General features: G+C 37.2%; 2 protein-coding genes across 5 annotated transcripts in view; both read left to right on the forward strand.

The window, feature by feature from the left end:
* Positions 1-18,445, forward strand: part of LOC103833097 — a 1,138,500-nt gene that overhangs the window by 279,358 nt on the left and 840,697 nt on the right. The gene's annotated exons all lie outside the window — the stretch shown is intronic.
* LOC117127148 (F-box/kelch-repeat protein At3g27150-like) lies at positions 60-9,406 on the forward strand. The gene has a single exon (XM_033276558.1). The coding sequence runs from the start codon at positions 6,944-6,946 to the stop codon at positions 8,243-8,245; it is 1,302 nt and encodes a 433-aa protein (XP_033132449.1). The 5' UTR covers positions 60-6,943; the 3' UTR covers positions 8,246-9,406.

Genomic DNA, 18,445 nt, shown 5'->3' on the forward strand with positions numbered 1-18,445 from the left:
AATTTCTTTTTGAAAAACGAAAATTATATTTGAAACTATTTTTTAATTTTTTAGTATATTTTTTAAGTATTTATTTATATATTTATTAGAATCCTAAATTTCACATTCCAAAAACCCTACCCCACCCCCTCAACTCTAAACCCTAAATCTAGATTAGTTAACCCTAAGGGTATAATTGTCTTTTACCCTTAATTAAAAGTGAGGGTAAAAGTGGTTAGTGTAAACATGAAAAGTGGTACTATGAATGTGCTATTTGTGGTAATTTCCCAAAAAAAGTCATCAACGATATTGCATATTCTTATTAAGAACATAGTGTCACCATCACTATTAATCAGCATGATCGACCATACAATATAATTATAACATATAATTCCATATTTATGTTTAAATAGTAGTTAAAAAAAAGATAATATATATATATATATATAATGGTATAGTTGTGATTCACATACATATAAAATGTCGAAGTATAACTTTAAACCCTATGCTACAAAACCCTAAAATCCAAAACAGTTTTTGAAAAACAATATTCAAGATTTTATCAAATATTTTACTGGATCTTTTATATTAAAATTGGTTCCTCCCTTAATAAAATCTCTTTTATATATATATATATATATATATATATATATAAACTATCATACCAAATAAGTTATACGATTGTTGAACGTCTTAATAACAGATCTATTAATGGTTATATTTTTTTATCTACAGACAACCAACCTCTTATATACACCTCTATATATTTGTATATATATTTTATCAAAACAGGAACTTAATTGTTACTCTTTAATACAACATATCCAAAAATATATTCTCTTTTGTATATATCAGAAAATATTATACATAAAGCTCAATCAAATATAACTACATAATATATGCATATCTTAAATTAAATTTTCATGATTAATACACAATAAATTCATCGTTTAACATATATCTTCTACCACTGTAAATACCACCAATCTACCCCATCAAATACTAACACAAATTTCTTAAATGTTTGGGGTGAGAATGGCGGTCCCAAAAAATATAATATACATTTTTAATTAATGTTAAACCATTTAAGACAAGTGGGTTCATCCAAGTCAAGATCATTCACACCTGGAAACATTTCAACGCACAATTTGCTGAATCATTAGAAATCATAATCGCCAACGAAAAAGTAAATAAACATAAAATTAATAATGATATTTTTTAAATGTCTTGCTATTAATATTGTTATAAATATTTAATGCATGGTTTCTGATCCAATGTTGGAACAATTTAAAAAAATTTGGGAAAGGTTCACATTTTTGGCTAATGGAAGAATGTAAATCATTTCACCCCAAGTCGTACATTGAGTCTATATAGACCAACAAATCATGTTTACAAAATGCCTTTTATAGGCCACACCACCATTAATTCAGCGGATATAGTTAATGATGATATGTATATCTCGGTAGTTGATTGTGACACTGTTATGAGGGGTTCTCTTCTTGATTTGTAAGTTTTTTATAAGGTAATCTTCATTTGGTAGTCACCAGCGTCAGCGACAAGAGTTAGCGACCAGATTCAGTGACTAGAGGCTGTGACTTGACGACGTTATTCTTTCGAAAGTTGTGCGGTTGAGCATGGAAATCGTCGATGCATTGTTCGTTTTAATGTTTTACAGTTTTTGTGGCTATTGTTGATGTGTTGTTCGTTTCAATGTCGGTTGCGACCAAATATCTACTTTTATTTGTTTTCAGTTATTCAATTTTGTTTTTAATTTATATTATCTTTTAAATAGAAATATACTAATAAACTAAATATAAAATAAATGTTTAGAAACTAAAAGTCAAATGTCATAAAACTAATAAATAAAAATAAGTACAAAAAGTCAAATAAGCTAGGAAGGTAAATGATGTCCCTTACTCAACTCACTAGTAATATAATCACATAAATCTTCTATTGCTCTATCTTGTGGGATATCCAACATCAACCAAATAATATTTTTCATTTAACGGACGTAAAAAAAAATCTCATTCCTCACATAATAAGTCAATACCTTTGTGTCATATGCATATGTGAAATTCATATCAAAGTTACATATAGAAAATAAATTCATGGTATATTCATGTTTTCTACCTGTGTATGCTTCTGCATTTCGCTTAGGAGGGCGAATTGAAATATCAGCAAAATTGTAATCTTTCTTAAAGAACCAGCATAACTTTATTTTGACTCACCACTTCAATAAACATTGTAACCTTTTCTTTAATATAAATATTATTCATCTCTTGTAACTCATATCTCTTTGCTAATATCTTACATAAATTTGAAATATTCTTTGGTTCATGCAAAACATCATAACACTTATGATATGATATGTGCATAAGTTATTGAACATGATGTCATCTTACGTCTTGATATGTTCTTTGAAGCAATTTATGTGGCTTAAGCACATCAAAAAATTAGGTTCATCATCCTCATCATCAACATCATTCAACATCCACACAGCCACCTGCATAATATTAAAAATCATATATATAAGTACTGAATGTTAGTATATAAGTTGGTTTTATGAACATAAAGAATGATACCATAAACAAAATTGATTCTATAATCAATCATAAGAAATCGTAACAAAAATAATAAAATAAAGTTATACACAAAAATATACTAGAATGTTAAGAACATCTGAAAAGAATACAATTCACCATAAAGCTTAACTCTAGATATATGCTCAAGATAGCTAATCTTATCATCATCACTAGAGATTATAGACATTTGTATGTTTCCTTCATCAGTTGTGAGATGATTATTTACAAAAATGTGAAATGATGGTCATTTTATCACTCCAGGCAGCTCATTAATTATCTCCACTATATAATCAAAACGGTATTTGTGATAAAGTTCCAACACATGCAACATATTTTCAGCTAGCTTTTTTTTTTTGCGAGAATTGCATTGCGTACAACAAAAGGCTCTTGATCAGTTTTGACTTTGTACATCGAAACCTACTTTTTCCTGCTCTTAGCACTGACATATCAATGTTAACTGAATAAAATTCATATTTCTTTTATGCATATACTCTAGAAGCTAAACTAGCTTCTCCTTGATGAACGCTCCGTCCTTTTACTTCAGTCACATTAATAACACTAAAATTTGCTTCTAACATATTTATCTTTGGAAACAATTTGTTCTTATTCTTTCTTGCACCATGTGATTCATGTTAAATATATATATATATATATATATATATATATATATAGATACTTGAAACATATAAATATGCTCACGTTATTAAAGCACGAAAGATTAAGAGAGCAATACAAAACATACAAAAAAATATATGATGCTCACGTTATTAAAACTGCAACACATACAACATTCTCAAAACATATTGTTACATTCAAATGAAAGAAATTATTAATATGTTAAAATTCCACCAAACAAAATTATAAAAGAAAAAACCTAAAAAAAAAGTTACTTAACACAATGTGTCTACCTAGGGATGTCAAAATGGGTAAACTAACCCAAACCAAACCATATCCAAATGGTTTTAAGCTTATATGGGTTTATGGTTTTAACCAATCCATTTGACAAATGGATTGGGTCAATCCATAACTCATTTAAGTTAATGATTTAATAGTTTTAATGGTTAACCCATGAGCAATAATTTTATAGCTTAAATGGTTACTAAGTAAAAATATTACTTTGGGGCTGAAAACAAAAAGAATACTTAGACTTTTGATAAATACAATTATATGGTTTTGGTGTTAAAAACATTTTTATGATTTTAGCAGAGAAGATAATTTTGTGATTTTAGTGCGAAAACTACTTTTAACATTTTTGCGGGAAAACAAGATTTTCTGTTTTAGTGGAAATACAATTTTATGGTTATGGCAAGAAAACACAGTATTACGGTTTTGGCCGGAAAATACAATATTGCGGTTTTGGTGGGAAAACATGATTTTACGGTTTTGGCGAGAAAACTAAATTTTGCGGTTTTGGTGAGAAAACTCAATTTTACGGTTTTGCCAAGAAAACATAGTATTACGGTTTTGGCCGGAAAATACAATATTGCAGTTTTGACAGGAAAACACGATTTTGCGCTTTTGGCGGGAAAACACGATTTTGCGATTTTGTCAGGAAATTTCAATTTTGCGGTTTTGGCGGAAAAACTCAATTTTACGATTTTGGCAGTAAATTCAATTTTACGGTTTTCACGAGAAAACAGGATTTTGCAGTTTTGGTGGAAAAACTCAATATTACGGTTTTGGCGGGAAAACTCAATTTTGCGGTTTTGGCAGGAAACTCGATTTTATGGTTTTGGCAGAAAACTTAATATTACGGTTTTGGCGGAAAAACTCGAGTTCACGGTTTTGGCAATAGTTTCAATTTTACGGTTTCACGAGAAAACACGATTTTGCAGTTTTGGCGGGAAAACTCAATATTTCGATTGGCGGAAAAACTCAATCTTGCGGTTTTGGCAGAAAACTTGATTTTATGGTTTTGGCAGAAAACTCAACTTTACGGTTTTGGCGGAAAAACTCGATTTCACGATTTTGGCATGAGAACACGACTTTGCTGTTTTGGTGTGAAATTTTGATTTTACGGCTTTGGCGGGAAATTATGTCATATGTTCAGTTAAAATCGCTATCTGTTTTCAGTTTATTTTCCAAAATTTTAGGTTTGTAAAAGTTATAACACATTAAAATCGTATCTTAATTTATTATTTTAGTTCCGATAAACTAGAGTTTTTAAGGTCATTTGGCTTTTAACCATAAACTATGGTTGTATCTATTTTTATTTAAAAAATCCCTATTTTATTTTATATGGTTACATAATGGATTTTCTATAAGATTTTACTAAAACAGAAAATAAACTAATTTAGTTTTGGTAATTTTAATATATCATTTTATCGTATTTTTTGTGAATCCAATATTTATTATTTACACAAAGGTGCGGAAAAATAATGGAGTTGTAAGTAGTTAGAAATAAAAGAGCAACAGTTATGTGGAAGCACCCTAGCCTATTGGTTAAAGTTTAAAGGCTTCTACACCCAAGTCTCGGGTTCGAATCCCAGACTATGAAATTTCTTGCAGATTATAGGATGCAAAGCTTTCGGAGGTTCCAGAGTACTGTAAGCAGAGCCGTTCGTTGTGGTCGCCAGTTGCGGTGAGAGCCTGTCCATCGAGGATGTCGTACATGCAGAACCGTCTGTGGTTTCAAGTGTTTCGGGGAGAGCTTCATCGTGGAATCATTATTCGTGAAGCTGTTAATCAATATTGCATATGTTGCAGGTAGTTGATCATCATATGTAATAGATTTAGAGATTATATGATGATGTAATGTGTTACCCAACGTTAAAAAAAGAGCAACATTTATAAATATGTGCTTATTTATCTACAAATAATAATAAGGACAAGGTTGTTATTTCTTAATATTATTACATGTCAGTTCGATATTAGCGGCTTGATCTCTATAACTATTTATTAGATCATCCCAATTTCAAAACTCTTTATCATTTATCCAAGATCAATGATTTGAGTTCGCAATATTTTATTTCCTTGAATCCGATTTAAAGAACTCTCTGAAGATATAGGCGCATCAAATTTTTCTTCTGAAAAGTGAACATTGCAAGCTACTCAAAAGGTATCGGAGAAACAATAAATATCCATTGCATTGTAACATAAATTCATTTCTTTATATTCTCAGAGTAACCAAATACAGTTTGGTTCGAATCAGGTTAATCATAGGGTATTAAATTAATACTCGACTTTCGATTTATAAATTTAATGTGTTGTATACACAAATAAACTTTGATCAAAGAAAATATACAAAATGGACTTTCATTATAGATGGAAAGTAATCTTTTATTTTAAAATGAAACTATTTTATTTCGCAAGTATCAACTTTGTTATTTATTGTTTTTTAATAATGCATACATTTAAAAAAAAATTGCAATGAAATAAAATAATTAATTTAATGGAAAGCCAAAAAGTATTCAAAACATTTTTTTTTGAAAACCTAAAATATTCTCAAACAATTAACAAAAGTTAGTCAAAACTGCAAACAATCACTAATTAGTAGTCTTATCGTGTATGGTAAAGATTTAAATAAACTCATAAAAGTTTAGTCAAAATTTCCAGATAATTTATTACTTGTATTTATGGTAGAAGGTTGAATAAGGATATTGTATTAATATGGTAAGAAAATTAAACAAAACATTATAATATGGTAGAGCTAAAATTCAAAACACATATGCTATATATATCTGAGTAACTTAGTCAAGATTTCTTATGCATCTTTTCAACTAACTAAATATAACTGGGATTCAAGAGAGCAGTCAATAAATAATTTCTATCAGTTTTTAAGGTACACATGAAATTTTATGATAAATCTAATCACTAGTGATATTATTACATATCAGATTTTTATATTGCATCACTATCACAGAATATATTAATCTTTGTCATAATATGCTTAGTTTTGAAATTATATTGATTTACTTATAAGAAATAATACATATTCCCAATTTGATATTTTGAAAGTTCTTTAAATAGAAAAATTATAATCGTAAAAGGCCTGTAATTATATGTTTTAGAATAGTGCTTGTCCATTTCCGTCGTGTTACAGAAATTTAAATTACATTTTTTCTAGTGGCTCACATTATTGTATAGACTAAGGAAATATTTTTTCTTAATCTCTTGAAATATTAAATTTTCAAAACAATAAATTATATAGCATTAATTAATTATTTGCTTGCAATTTTTGATTTATATTACTTAATGCAATTTTTGAATCTCTTTGATTTCCCAGTTCATATAACAGAATCTCATTATTATTTCTTTAAATAAAATTTAGGAGTACAAATACTTAAAATTGTTTGTAATTATATGTAGTAAAAAAAATTATGTTAGATTCTTGGAATTGAATGCTGTTATTCATAGTATTATTTTGAAATTTACAGGAATTGATGTCAAAAGAGATGGCTAAAATAAATCGAGATGTGCTAATGCTAAGAGAAGATCAGGCTCCTAACGTTGAAGCAAGCTTGAGCCAATCTGATCCAAGGAAGATTTCAATGGTTGGAATTAAACCTCACATACCTGACTTGAATGTGAAACCTTGTTCTGATTCCAACGAGGAAGAAAAAGGAGAAATTGCAAAAGAATTTCAGAATCTTGCAGGTTTAAAAATTCATGATGCCTGTTACGTTGATCATAAGCTTTTGTACGAGCTTGAGGTCGAGATCATTGCTCGTCTACCATGCTTTGAATACTGGAAACTGCAGTTTCTTAACAAGAAATTCTTGCAGTTATTAAAGAGCTGTGAAATTTTCAGGGTGAGACAAGAAAAGGGACTTGCGAAACCCTATGTGATTTTGCATTCAGGGGCTGTATCTAATTGGGAAATGTTTGATAAGGATTTTAAAACCTTTCGGAGACTTCCTAAGGTTCCTTCTTCTGACTATTGCTTTTTCTACAGCGATAAGGAAACAGTTAGTGTGGGTACTCAACTAATTGTCATAGGGAGAGAAATAGATGGAATTGTGGTGTTTCGCTATGAGCTAGAGAATCATAAGTGGTTCAAAGGTCCTTCAATGATCACACCGAGGGCCATGTACGGTTCTGCGAGCCATGGTAAAACCGCATTTTTTGCAGGAGGCATTAAAATGGATGAAAATGGGAACCCTGTTGTTGTGCAAACTGTAGAAAAGTATAATGCTGATACAAAAATGTGGACTATGATTAATGGAATGCATAAAGCAAGGAAGTTCAGCTCAGGATGTTTCTTGCGTGGAAAATTTTACGTCCTCGGTGGCCGAGATGATAATGATAAACACCTCACTTGTGGAGAAAGTTATGATGAGACGACCAATTCTTGGGAGTTGATACCTGACATGCTAAAAGACATGACAGTCATTGCGCATTCCCAATCTCCGCCTCTTATTGCTGTGGTTGATGACAATCTATACATGTTAGAAACATCTTTGAACGAGCTTCGGGTATATGATATAAACACAAATATTTGGAAGAAACTTGGTGTTGTCCCTGTGAGCGCAAACGCTGCCTTCGGTTGGGGGATTGCGTTTAAATCGATGGGAAACAGACTTCTGGTGATTGGAACTTCTCACTCTAGGCATAGGAAGACAGTAGTTCACTCATGCCGTCCTTCTCCAAACGTGAAAGAGCAGCACTGGGAAGAAATAAAACATTGGTGTATTGGTGCTGAGCTCCCACAGTTTATTCATAATTGTTGTGTGATGTTTGCTTAAAAAATTTTCCAAGGAAAACTTGGAAACTTATTTGTTTTTGCATTTGTGCTTAAAGTTGTTGCATTTGGTTTTAAGTTGTTTGGTTTGTGTTTTTCTGATCTTTTTTTGTTTTTAATTTGGGATAAAAATGCTGTTGTTTTTTGTTTGTTTTAAGTGCTTATGTTTGTGAAAAAATACTAATGTTGTCTATGTAATGGTTATTTATTTATTTTGGTTTTGTTTTTTCCCTCTTCAGCCATAAATGTCAGTGACAAAATGGGTAAACCAACCCAAACTAAACCATATCCAAATGGTTTTAAGCTTATATGGGTTATGGTTTTAACCAATCCATTTTGACAAATGGATTGGGTCAATCCATAACTCTTTTAAGTTAATGATTTAATGGTTTTAATGGTTAACCCATGAACAATAATTATATAGCTTAAATGGTTACTAAGTAAAAATATTACTTTGGAGCTCAAAACAAAAAGAATACTTAGACTTTTGATAAATACAATTATATGGTTTTGGTGTTAAAAACATTTTTATGATTTTAGCAGAGAAGATAATTTTGTGATTTTAGTGCGAAAACTACTTTTAACATTTTTGCGGGAAAACAAGATTTTCTGTTTTAGTGGAAATACAATTTTATGGTTATGGCAAGAAAACACAGTATTACGGTTTTGGCCGGAAAATACAATATTGCGGTTTTGGTGGGAAAACATGATTTTACGGTTTTGGCGAGAAAACTAAATTTTGCGATTTTGGTGGGAAAACTCAATTTTACGGTTTTGCCAAGAAAACATAGTATTACTGTTTTGGCCGGAAAATACAATATTGCAGTTTTGACAGGAAAACACGATTTTGCGCTTTTGGCGGGAAAACACGATTTTGCGATTTTGTCAGGAAATTTCAATTTTGCGGTTTTGGCGGAAAAACTCAATTTTACGATTTTGGCAGTAAATTCAATTTTACGGTTTTCACGAGAAAACAGGATTTTGCAGTTTTGAGTTTTCAAGGCTCCTAAGACAAATGCTGTAGTATAAATGATTGTCGAACCAGTTCTGAGAGATATCAAAGCACCGAGAATGCAAGTAATCACTTAATCTAAGTGCAATCAATGATTTAGATGGGTTTTTAAACTATGACTAATTAAAAGAAATAACTAAATGATACTTTCTTAACTATTGGAAAAGAGAACTCATGGATATAGGGATTAGACCTCGGGTGATCAAGTTTCGAACTAAAGATGGCAAACGATCAATCAATCTATTAACCTTAAGCTTGGACACAATCCTAAACAAACTCTATGTCTAGATGAATGTTCATTTACTTAACACAATTCAAACATCAAATGTCTTTGGTTGAATAATATGAAAGCAATCATAACCAGCAAGTCCAATGGCTATCTTAGCACCTCTAACAACAAATGTCTTTGGCAAAGTATGCTAAAAGCTAAGAAGAGTTGTCTCGGGCATTTCCTCGAACACCTTTCGGGGGGAAATGCCTAAGATTCAACTACTGAGTGGCCAACTCAGAAGATGCATTATGCTCACTCAACTAGCAAGGAAATATGAATGATCTACACTAAAACATCATAGTTCTAACCTAATCACCCTCAATCTCCCTAACCCATGAATTCAAAAGGGATTACTCACTAATCTCCATGATTCCTCTTAAACCCATGTTGGATTTCAGATTAATCATGTAGAGAAACACAGGAAAAATAGATAAGAACACAGAATTCTCAATAATAAACTGATCAATTGATTCAAAGAGATGACTTTCCAAAGGTTTTTGGTGGTTTTTCTAAGAACAAAGATAATCCCCTCTTGGTGGCTTACAGAGTATTAAAACATAGGTTTTCAGAATAAAAAACGTGCAAAATAAAATGACAAAAAGGCCCTTGAGAAAACATGAATTCGAGCAGATAGGCGACGCGCAGCGACCTCGGCAAGTCGCTCCAGCACGTCGCTCTGGGCTTCGGGAGCGACCTCGCTGGGTCGCTGCGAGAGGTCGCTCCGAGAGCGATTTCGTGTTTCCGAGAACCAAAATGGCGAGCGACTTCTCCCTGTCGCTCTGGTAAGGTCGCTCCAAGCTTCGGGAGCGACTTCAGCACGTCGCTCTGGAAGGTCGCTCCGAGGTCAAAATGTGTGTCTCCGGATGTGAAAACGCGAGCGACTTTGTGCAGTCGCTCTGGATGAGTCGCTCCGGGATGTGGTGCACAGCGACCTCATGCCGTCGCTCCGAGAAGTCGCTCCAGGCAGTGCTCGTCCAAAGACCACTCTAATCACCTCCTTTGAGCTCCAAATGCACCCAAATGTCTCCAGAAACTCCATGTGGTACTTAAATACCTGATAGAGACATATGTATGCAAAATGCAACCTAGACATGGCTAAATCCTAATCTATATGATGAAAATGCACATGAATAAATGGATAAGACAATGTAAATATGCAAGATATCAACTCCCCCAAACTTGTTCTTTTACTTGTCCTCAAGTGAACTTTCTAGAACTCATAAGGAGAGAGGTTTGAAGGTGGGAGCTCATAGCCAAAAGAAACACAACTAGCAAACATAATTAGCACACTCTCTTATTACACTCTAGCTTCTCTAGGCCTATCTCAACTCCTTTTGTCCCTACACTCATCATCAAGCATCCACACATTCAAATCAACCAACTCTCACATTCATTAAGCAGAAAACATCAGGTGAATTCTTGCAAATGGTCTGTTGGTCCAAGTCATTTGGTTGGGAAAGGGAAGGCTTTTATTCAAGTGATTCAAGAGGTTCAAAACATATGATCTTTAAGGTGGTTTACTCTCAAAACAAGTAGCCTTGACATTGCACATAATATATCTAAGAAAGGGACCAACTCATGCATACAATGCTCAATCTCCATTATTCTACCCTTTTCCCAAACATACAATTACACAATCATTCCCAAATGTCAAACCCAACTCACATCTCTCACCAATAGATCCTAAGAATTTTAACTCTTTCTTTTTGAAATCTACCAGGGATTTTTCTACAACCTCAAAACATTTCTTAGCTCCTAACAACTTTGCTAGCCCCCTTTTCTTTCTTTTCTTTTTTTTTTCGATTTCTTTTCTTTTTTTTTTTTTTTTTTTTTTTTTTAGGTTGGGGGCCAAGACTTTTCAAAACTAGAGCTAGAGGTTCTCTACTTATCCCAGAAAATCAATTCACTTAAGCACAAAGAGTCTATCCTTTTTATTTTTCATTTCTCCCAAATCATGATCACAACACTCACCCTCCCACCTATAGCTAGACAAAAGAGTGTCCAATCTAGCAAAAATGAAGATCAAGCATTGTTCGTTCCCGATACTCTCAACATTATGCGCATGTAAGACTTTCCGAAGAAGGCCTCACTCATCAAACAATGAAAGCTTAAAAGGAAGGAAAGGTTTTGGGAGTGGTCTACCACTAGAGTTTGTCAAAAAGATTGGCATAAAAGATGTGACAACTCCAGTGTGTATAGCCATGACTCAGTACACAAGGGACCCTAAGCAAGAAGCATTAAGTTCATTCATTTCTAATAAGGTTGTAGTTGGCTTCAAAGACTGAGTTTCAGCAATCAACAAGTTTCAAGAAGAGTTTTCAAGGCTCGAAACATACAAGTCTTTTCGAGAGGTGCATGGCTACTCAATGGTGCAACGTAGTGTTCTTTACAAGGCATTTAAAATCATTGCTCCCAATGCAAGTGAATGCACCTATATGCTCTAGACTCTCCTAATGGTGCAAATGATGCAAACTAAATGAAAAATCTTTTTTTTTTTTTTTTTATGCAAATAGGTGTGCAATGCATGACTCAAATGAAACACAATCAAAGCAAACATGATCAAATGCTTGGTACCTCCCCCAAACTTGAGTTACACAGTCTCTGTGTTGTCAAAGAAAGAAGGAGATACCGAGAAGAAAACTAATATGCAAAAAATGAGATGGTATATACAAGGAAGAGAAAGAAGTACCTCCTATGGATAATAGGTGGGGGCAGATGCCCCAGCATCGTCGTCGTCAGGAGGGAAGGTGGTGTAGTAACCACCGGATGCTGAACCGGAGCCTCCATACCATGGCTGGCTCTCAACCTCGTCAATCTCGTGCTCACTGTCAGAAGAAGCGAGGGATGGGGATTTGTTGCCGGAAGTGGAAGGTTGAGTGGGTGGGTTCCTCCACTTACGCTGAAGCTGCGCAGCAGTGAGGGGGAAGCCAAGAGCATCAGGCGGGGGTGGGGGCTGGGGGTTTGAGGTGTTCGCGAAAGCGAAATCTGCTGAGCTACATCCAGCTATTCCTCCCCTAGTTAAGACATCAGCTACTTTCTTCATGAACTTGGCTGAAGTCTTTGCCTGCTTCTTCACAGTCTTGCTGAGCGCCTTGCACTTATCCTTCAGCTTTGCTATCGTTCTGTCCTGAGCTTTGTTCCACCTCTGGAGACGGCCAATGTGGTCATGAGCATCACGGAGAGCTCCAGGGGGAAGGACTCCGTCATGGGGCTTGAAGTAGTAGCGCGGAGGTCCATAGATATGCTCAGACGTGTCTGCAACAGGCGGGTCAGGTTGCGTAGGGACACTCCTTCTCCTTGATGAAGCTGCTTGAATTGGATCGAGAGGCCCGTGTTCTCCGAGAAAGTACTCCTGGGGAATGTTGAAGCTGACAGCTCCTGGTATCTCTAAACTCGTCAGGTTCCGGTTTGGAAGAACCACCTCGACTGGCTTGCCCTGCAAGTAGTAGTGGTAGACGTAGTCCTTCCCATACATCCCACTGAAATAGGTGGCAATCCTCAAGTAGGTGCCATCAATGAACCTAGGCCCCGCTGCGTCCTTTCCCAAGGGAACATTCAGAAATTGGAGCAGTGGTGTGATCATTCCGCCTATCCCCATCTTTGGGCGCGAATCAGTGGTGTACCACGCCCAGTCTCTGTAGTGTTCGAGACGGCCCACAAAGAAACTGACCATCCCAAAGGTAGCATAGATATCAGTGCTGGGAAGGGGTAACACTCCAGGTTGAGCGTAAGGACGGATAGCCGGACAGAGCAGTCGCATGTCTTCCTCAGTAACATTACCAGCTTGCTTCCGTGGGTAGAAAGCATGGACTAGCAATCTGTGGAGGTAGCGTACAGACGGGTGTCGGATGTGTGAGTTCTTGTCAGCCCCGGTAGAGTGCCTGTTTCCAGTGATCAACTTCCAAAGCTCTGTGGGGAGGTTCTCACACTTGGGAAGTGAGTGGTCTTCTAGGTCTTGGAACCCCATGACCCTCCCAATGTCCTTGAAGTTCATGTTGTATTCCCTTCCATTGACCTTGAACGTGATTTTTCCCATCCTTGCCTCACATGCGCCGTGTCGTGGTAAGTGACCACAAGAGAGGATAGGAACTGACAAGTGACATCCTTGTAGAAAGGATAAGCCATGGTGAGGAGTTTTGGCATCTTCAAATGTCCCAGCATCGCCTCAATATCGGATTCTAGGCCCAACTCCTTCAGCAAATTGAGGTCGGCGAACCTGGTTGGAGTCCAAGTGACCCCATTCTTCAAGTGATCATACAGCTCCTCCACAGATGGAGCTTTTGCCCTGTCTCGATCAACAGCAACCCCTTTTCCTTTGGACATCTTGGCTTTCTTCGTGGGTGCCTGCTCATCAGCACTCTCAGTTTCACTCTCCTCATGAGTGGGAACTGCTACACTTTTCCCAGCCCTCTTCTCTTGTTCTTGCGATTTCCTTGCAGCCAAAGTCTGCTGTCGAACGGTTCTCTGCGTCCCTGACCCAGTTGGCTCGCAGGATAAAGCTTTTCCTCTTAATGCAAACTCTGTTCTTTCAGCTTCTTGCTTCTCAGCTTCCAACTTTCCCTTTGTCTTCTTAACCATTTTCACCTGAAGAAGTAAAAACTTGAAAAGGGATAAGTAGTTGGAAGTAAAGAAAAACAGGATTTTGCAAGAGAAAATTGCAAAAGTGAACTTAACAAATGAATTATCAATTTAAACTCAAGTTCAACACAATGCAACAATTCTCACTCTTGTAACACCTTAACACATCTAGTTCACCCACAAACTCACCCAATTAAGGTCAAATTCGAAAATCCCTAATTCCATGAACCCTAATTTTGCCAAAGTGCAAATTAAACTCAATTTCACCATTAATTCAACAACCCAACTTGATAGATAAACTTTCCCTAGTCTATTTCACCACAATCTAGCAAGAAAGTGACCAAATTTCGACTTTCAAATTCTAGGGTTCATGGACCTACGAATTTGAATTTAAAAACTCAATACCTTGCTCTGGATGAAAGGAAATGGTGAATGGGTGGTGAGGAATAGGCTACAGGGGCGAAAGCTTGGTTTAGAAACAAGAACTAGTTGATTTGGGTGAGAATTGAGAAGGTTTTGGGATTTTGGTGTGGGTGAGTTTGAGAGAGTTTGTGAGTTTGTGAGAGGAGGGGAGAGTGAGAGAGATAGAGTCGCGGGGGTTGGGGTAGGTTAGGGTCGTCCGGTTCGGTTAGGGTGGTTAGGGTCGGTTTACTTGAATTAAACCGGGGTTTAGAGTTAGGAAACTTACCTGGACCGGTTCGGGAGCGACGTGAGGGTGTCGCTGGGAGAGGTCGCTCCCGAGTCGTTTCCTCGCGTCGTGTTTCGACAAAACCGCGAGCGACCTTGAAGTGTCGCTCTAGAAACCTCGCTCTGGGCTGGAGCGACTTCAAGGTGTCGCTCTAGGACGTCGCTCCGGGTCAGTTTTTGAGCTCCGTTTCGTCGAAAACGCGAGCGACTCCGAGGTGTCGCTCCCATAATGTCGCTCCCAGCTGGAGCGACCCTTCGGCCTCGCTCCGAGACCTCGCTCTGAGGCGATTTTTTCTTGATCCGACGACGAAAACGCGAGCGACCATGGAGTGTCGCTCTCGAAACCTCGCTCCCAGCTGGAGCGACCTTGAGGTGTCGCTGTGAGACCTCGCTCCCACGCACGACTCCTGCTCAAAATGAACCGATCAAGCACCTGCACACAACTTCTCTCTCTTTTTTTTTTTTATGCAATAAGATGAAAAATGGAAATACCAATGCAATATGTACAAGGATACGCATGGGACTTCCTCCCAAGTGAGCTTGTTTTAAGTCCCGAGCTTGACTTTGCCTCCTTTTAGATTAGGCCGGGGTAGGATCAGACAGTGGAGTTGAAACCCCATCTTCCTCTGGTGCAGTAGCCATGTAGAGCTTAACCCTTTGTCCATTGACTGTGAAGTCTCTTCCATCAGTGCTCCACAAAACTATTGCTCCATATGGTCTAACCTCCTTGACCTTGAAAGGACCGGACCACCTTGACTTAAGCTTTCCTGGAAACAACTTCAGCCTAGAGTTGTAGAGAAGAACTTGGTCTCCTTCTTTAAACTCTCTCTTCAGGATGTTCTTGTCATGGAAAGCCTTAGTCTTCTCCTTGTAGATTCTTGAGTTCTCGAAAGCATCCAATCTTATCTCATCAAGCTCATGTAGCTGAAAGAGCCTTTTCTCCTTGGCACTCTTGATGTCAAAGTTCAGCAACTTTATTGCCCATAGTGCCTTGTACTCAAGCTCCACTGGCAAATGGCAAGCTTTCCCATACACTAGGTTGAAAGGTGTGGTACCCAGTGGTGTCTTGTACGCTGTCCTATAAGCCCAAAGTGCATCGTCAAGCTTATTAGACCAATCCTTCCTTGTAATCCCCACAATCTTCTCCAGGATAGATTTGATCTCCCTGTTAGAAATCTCAACTTGGCCACTTGTTTGGGGATGATAAGGAGTTGCCACCTTGTGCTTCACACCGTTCTTCTTGAGAAGTCCCTCAAGCAGTTTGTTAATGAAGTGGGAACCTCCATCACTGATTACAACTCTTGGAACTCCAAACCTTGGGAAGATGATGCTCTTGAACATCTTGATTACAACTCTAGCATCATTGGTGGGGCTTGCAATGGCTTCCACCCATTTGGAGACATAATCAACAGCCACAAGGATATATTTGTTGCCAAAAGATGATGGAAATGGTCCCATGAAGTCAATACCCCAGACATCAAACACTTCAACTTCAAGGATTGGATTTTGAGGCATCTCATTCCTCTTGGTGATGTTTCCTCTTCTTTGGCAAGAATCACACTTCGAAACAAAGTCTTGTGTATCCTTGAACATATGTGGCCACCAGAATCCAGCTTGTAATACTTTTGCAACTGTTTTGAAGGTGGCAAAGTGACCTCCATAGGATGATCCATGACACTGTGCAAGGATCCCATCAATCTCCTCATTTGCAACCACTCTCCTATAAAGCTGATCTTTGCAGAGAATGTAGAGGTAGGGTTCGTCCCAGTAATATCTTTTCACATCCTTGTAGAACTTCTTCTTGGCATACCCTACAAGATTCAAAGGTTCTCTTCCTGTGGCTAGGTAGTTCACCAAATCAGCATACCAAGGTTCTTTCTCCTCTGTTGCTTTGACTCTTCCAGCTTCCTACCAGTCTCGCAAACTGCTATCTACTGCTTCGATAGCCATGATCTGCTCCTCAGGAAGTCCTTCGTCAATAGGGATACCAGACTCTACCCTCAACCTGGACAAATGATCAGCTACTCCATTCTCAACTCCAGGTTTGTCCTTGATCTCCATATCAAACTCTTGGAGCAAAAGGATCCACCTCAAAAGCCTGGGTTTTGCATCCTTCTTGGCCAAAAGGTGTCTCAAGGCGGCATGATCTGTGTAGACAATGACTTTAGACCCACCAAGTAGCTCCTGAACTTCTCAAAGGCAAAAACAATTGCCAGCATCTCCTTCTCTGTTGTGGCATACTTCATCTGGGCATCATTGAGGGTTTGGCTGGCATAATAGATCACATGGGTTTTGCCATCTTTCTTCTGCCCCAGAACAGCTCCCACAGCATAGTCACTGGCGTCACACATGATCTCAAAAGGGAGATCCCAATCAGGTGGCTGGACAATTGGGGCACTAACGAGTTCACCTTTCAGCTTCTTGAAAGCTTGTAGACATTCTACATCAAAACTGAAGGTAGCTTCCTTGCACAGCAGTCTGGTCAAAGGTCTAGTGATCATGGAGAAATCCTTGATGAACCTCCTGTAGAATCCAGCATGACCAAGAAAACTCCGGATGTCTTTCACTGTCTTTGGTGGAGGCAGACCAACCATAACATCGATTTTGGCTTTATCCACCTCAATCCCCTTCTCTGAAATCTTGTGTCCTAGCACAATCCCTTCCTTGACCATGAAGTGACACTTCTCCCAATTCAGCACAAGGTTGGTGTCTTCACATCTCTGTAGGACCCTGCACAAATTTGACAAACAAGCAGAAAACGAAGATCCGTAGACAGAGAAATCATCCATGAATACCTCCACAACATCCTCAATCAGATCAGAGAAAATTGACATCATGCACCTTTGAAAGGTGGCTGGAGCATTACATAGTCCAAATGGCATTCTTCGATATGCAAAGGTACCATAGGGACATGTGAATGTCGTTTTCTCTTGATCATTGGGATGTATGGGGATTTGGAAAAATCCTGAGTACCCATCAAGGAAACAATAGAATGGGTGATTTGCAAGTCTCTCAAGCATCTGATCAATAAATGGTAGTGGAAATGATCCTTTCTAGATGCAGAGTTTAGTTTTCGGTAATCAATGCACATTCTATGACCTGTGATGGTTCTTGTTGGTATCAATTCATCCTTGTCATTCTTGATCACAGTGATACCACCTTTCTTTGGTACAACATGCACAGGTGATACCCATTTAGAATCTGAGATAGGGTAAATAACACCAGCATCTAGGAGTTTAAGAATCTCTTTCTTTACAACATCCTTCAGGTTAGGATTTAACCTTCTTTGATGCTCGATAGAAGTCATTGATTCATCCTCAAGATGTATCCTATGCATGCACAAAGAGGGTGATATCCCCTTGATGTCATCTAGTGAGTAACCTATTGCCTTTCTAAATCTTTTAAGTGTTTTCAAAAGTTCAGATAGCTCATTTTCAGTAAGTTCACTACTCACAATGACAGGGTAAGTTTCATTAGGACCAAGGAATGCATACCTTACACCATGGGGAAGAGGTTTAAGCTCCACTTTAGGTGCCTTAAGTTCACTCCAGTCATCCTGCTGGTTGTCCTCTTGTTGAGTGACTGAGACTTGTTGGTGAACCATCTGTGGAAGCTCCTCGTACTGGTCCTTACTGAAAACGCCTGGTGTGAATCCA

This window comes from Brassica rapa, chromosome A08 (genome assembly GCF_000309985.2).
Source record: "Brassica rapa cultivar Chiifu-401-42 chromosome A08, CAAS_Brap_v3.01, whole genome shotgun sequence".
Classification (NCBI taxonomy): Eukaryota; Viridiplantae; Streptophyta; class Magnoliopsida; order Brassicales; family Brassicaceae; genus Brassica; species Brassica rapa.

Coding starts and splice junctions, on each gene's coding strand:
- LOC117127148 (XM_033276558.1), top strand. CDS start 6,944: ATGTCAAAAGAGATGGCTAAAATAAATCGAGATGTGCTAATGCTAAGA.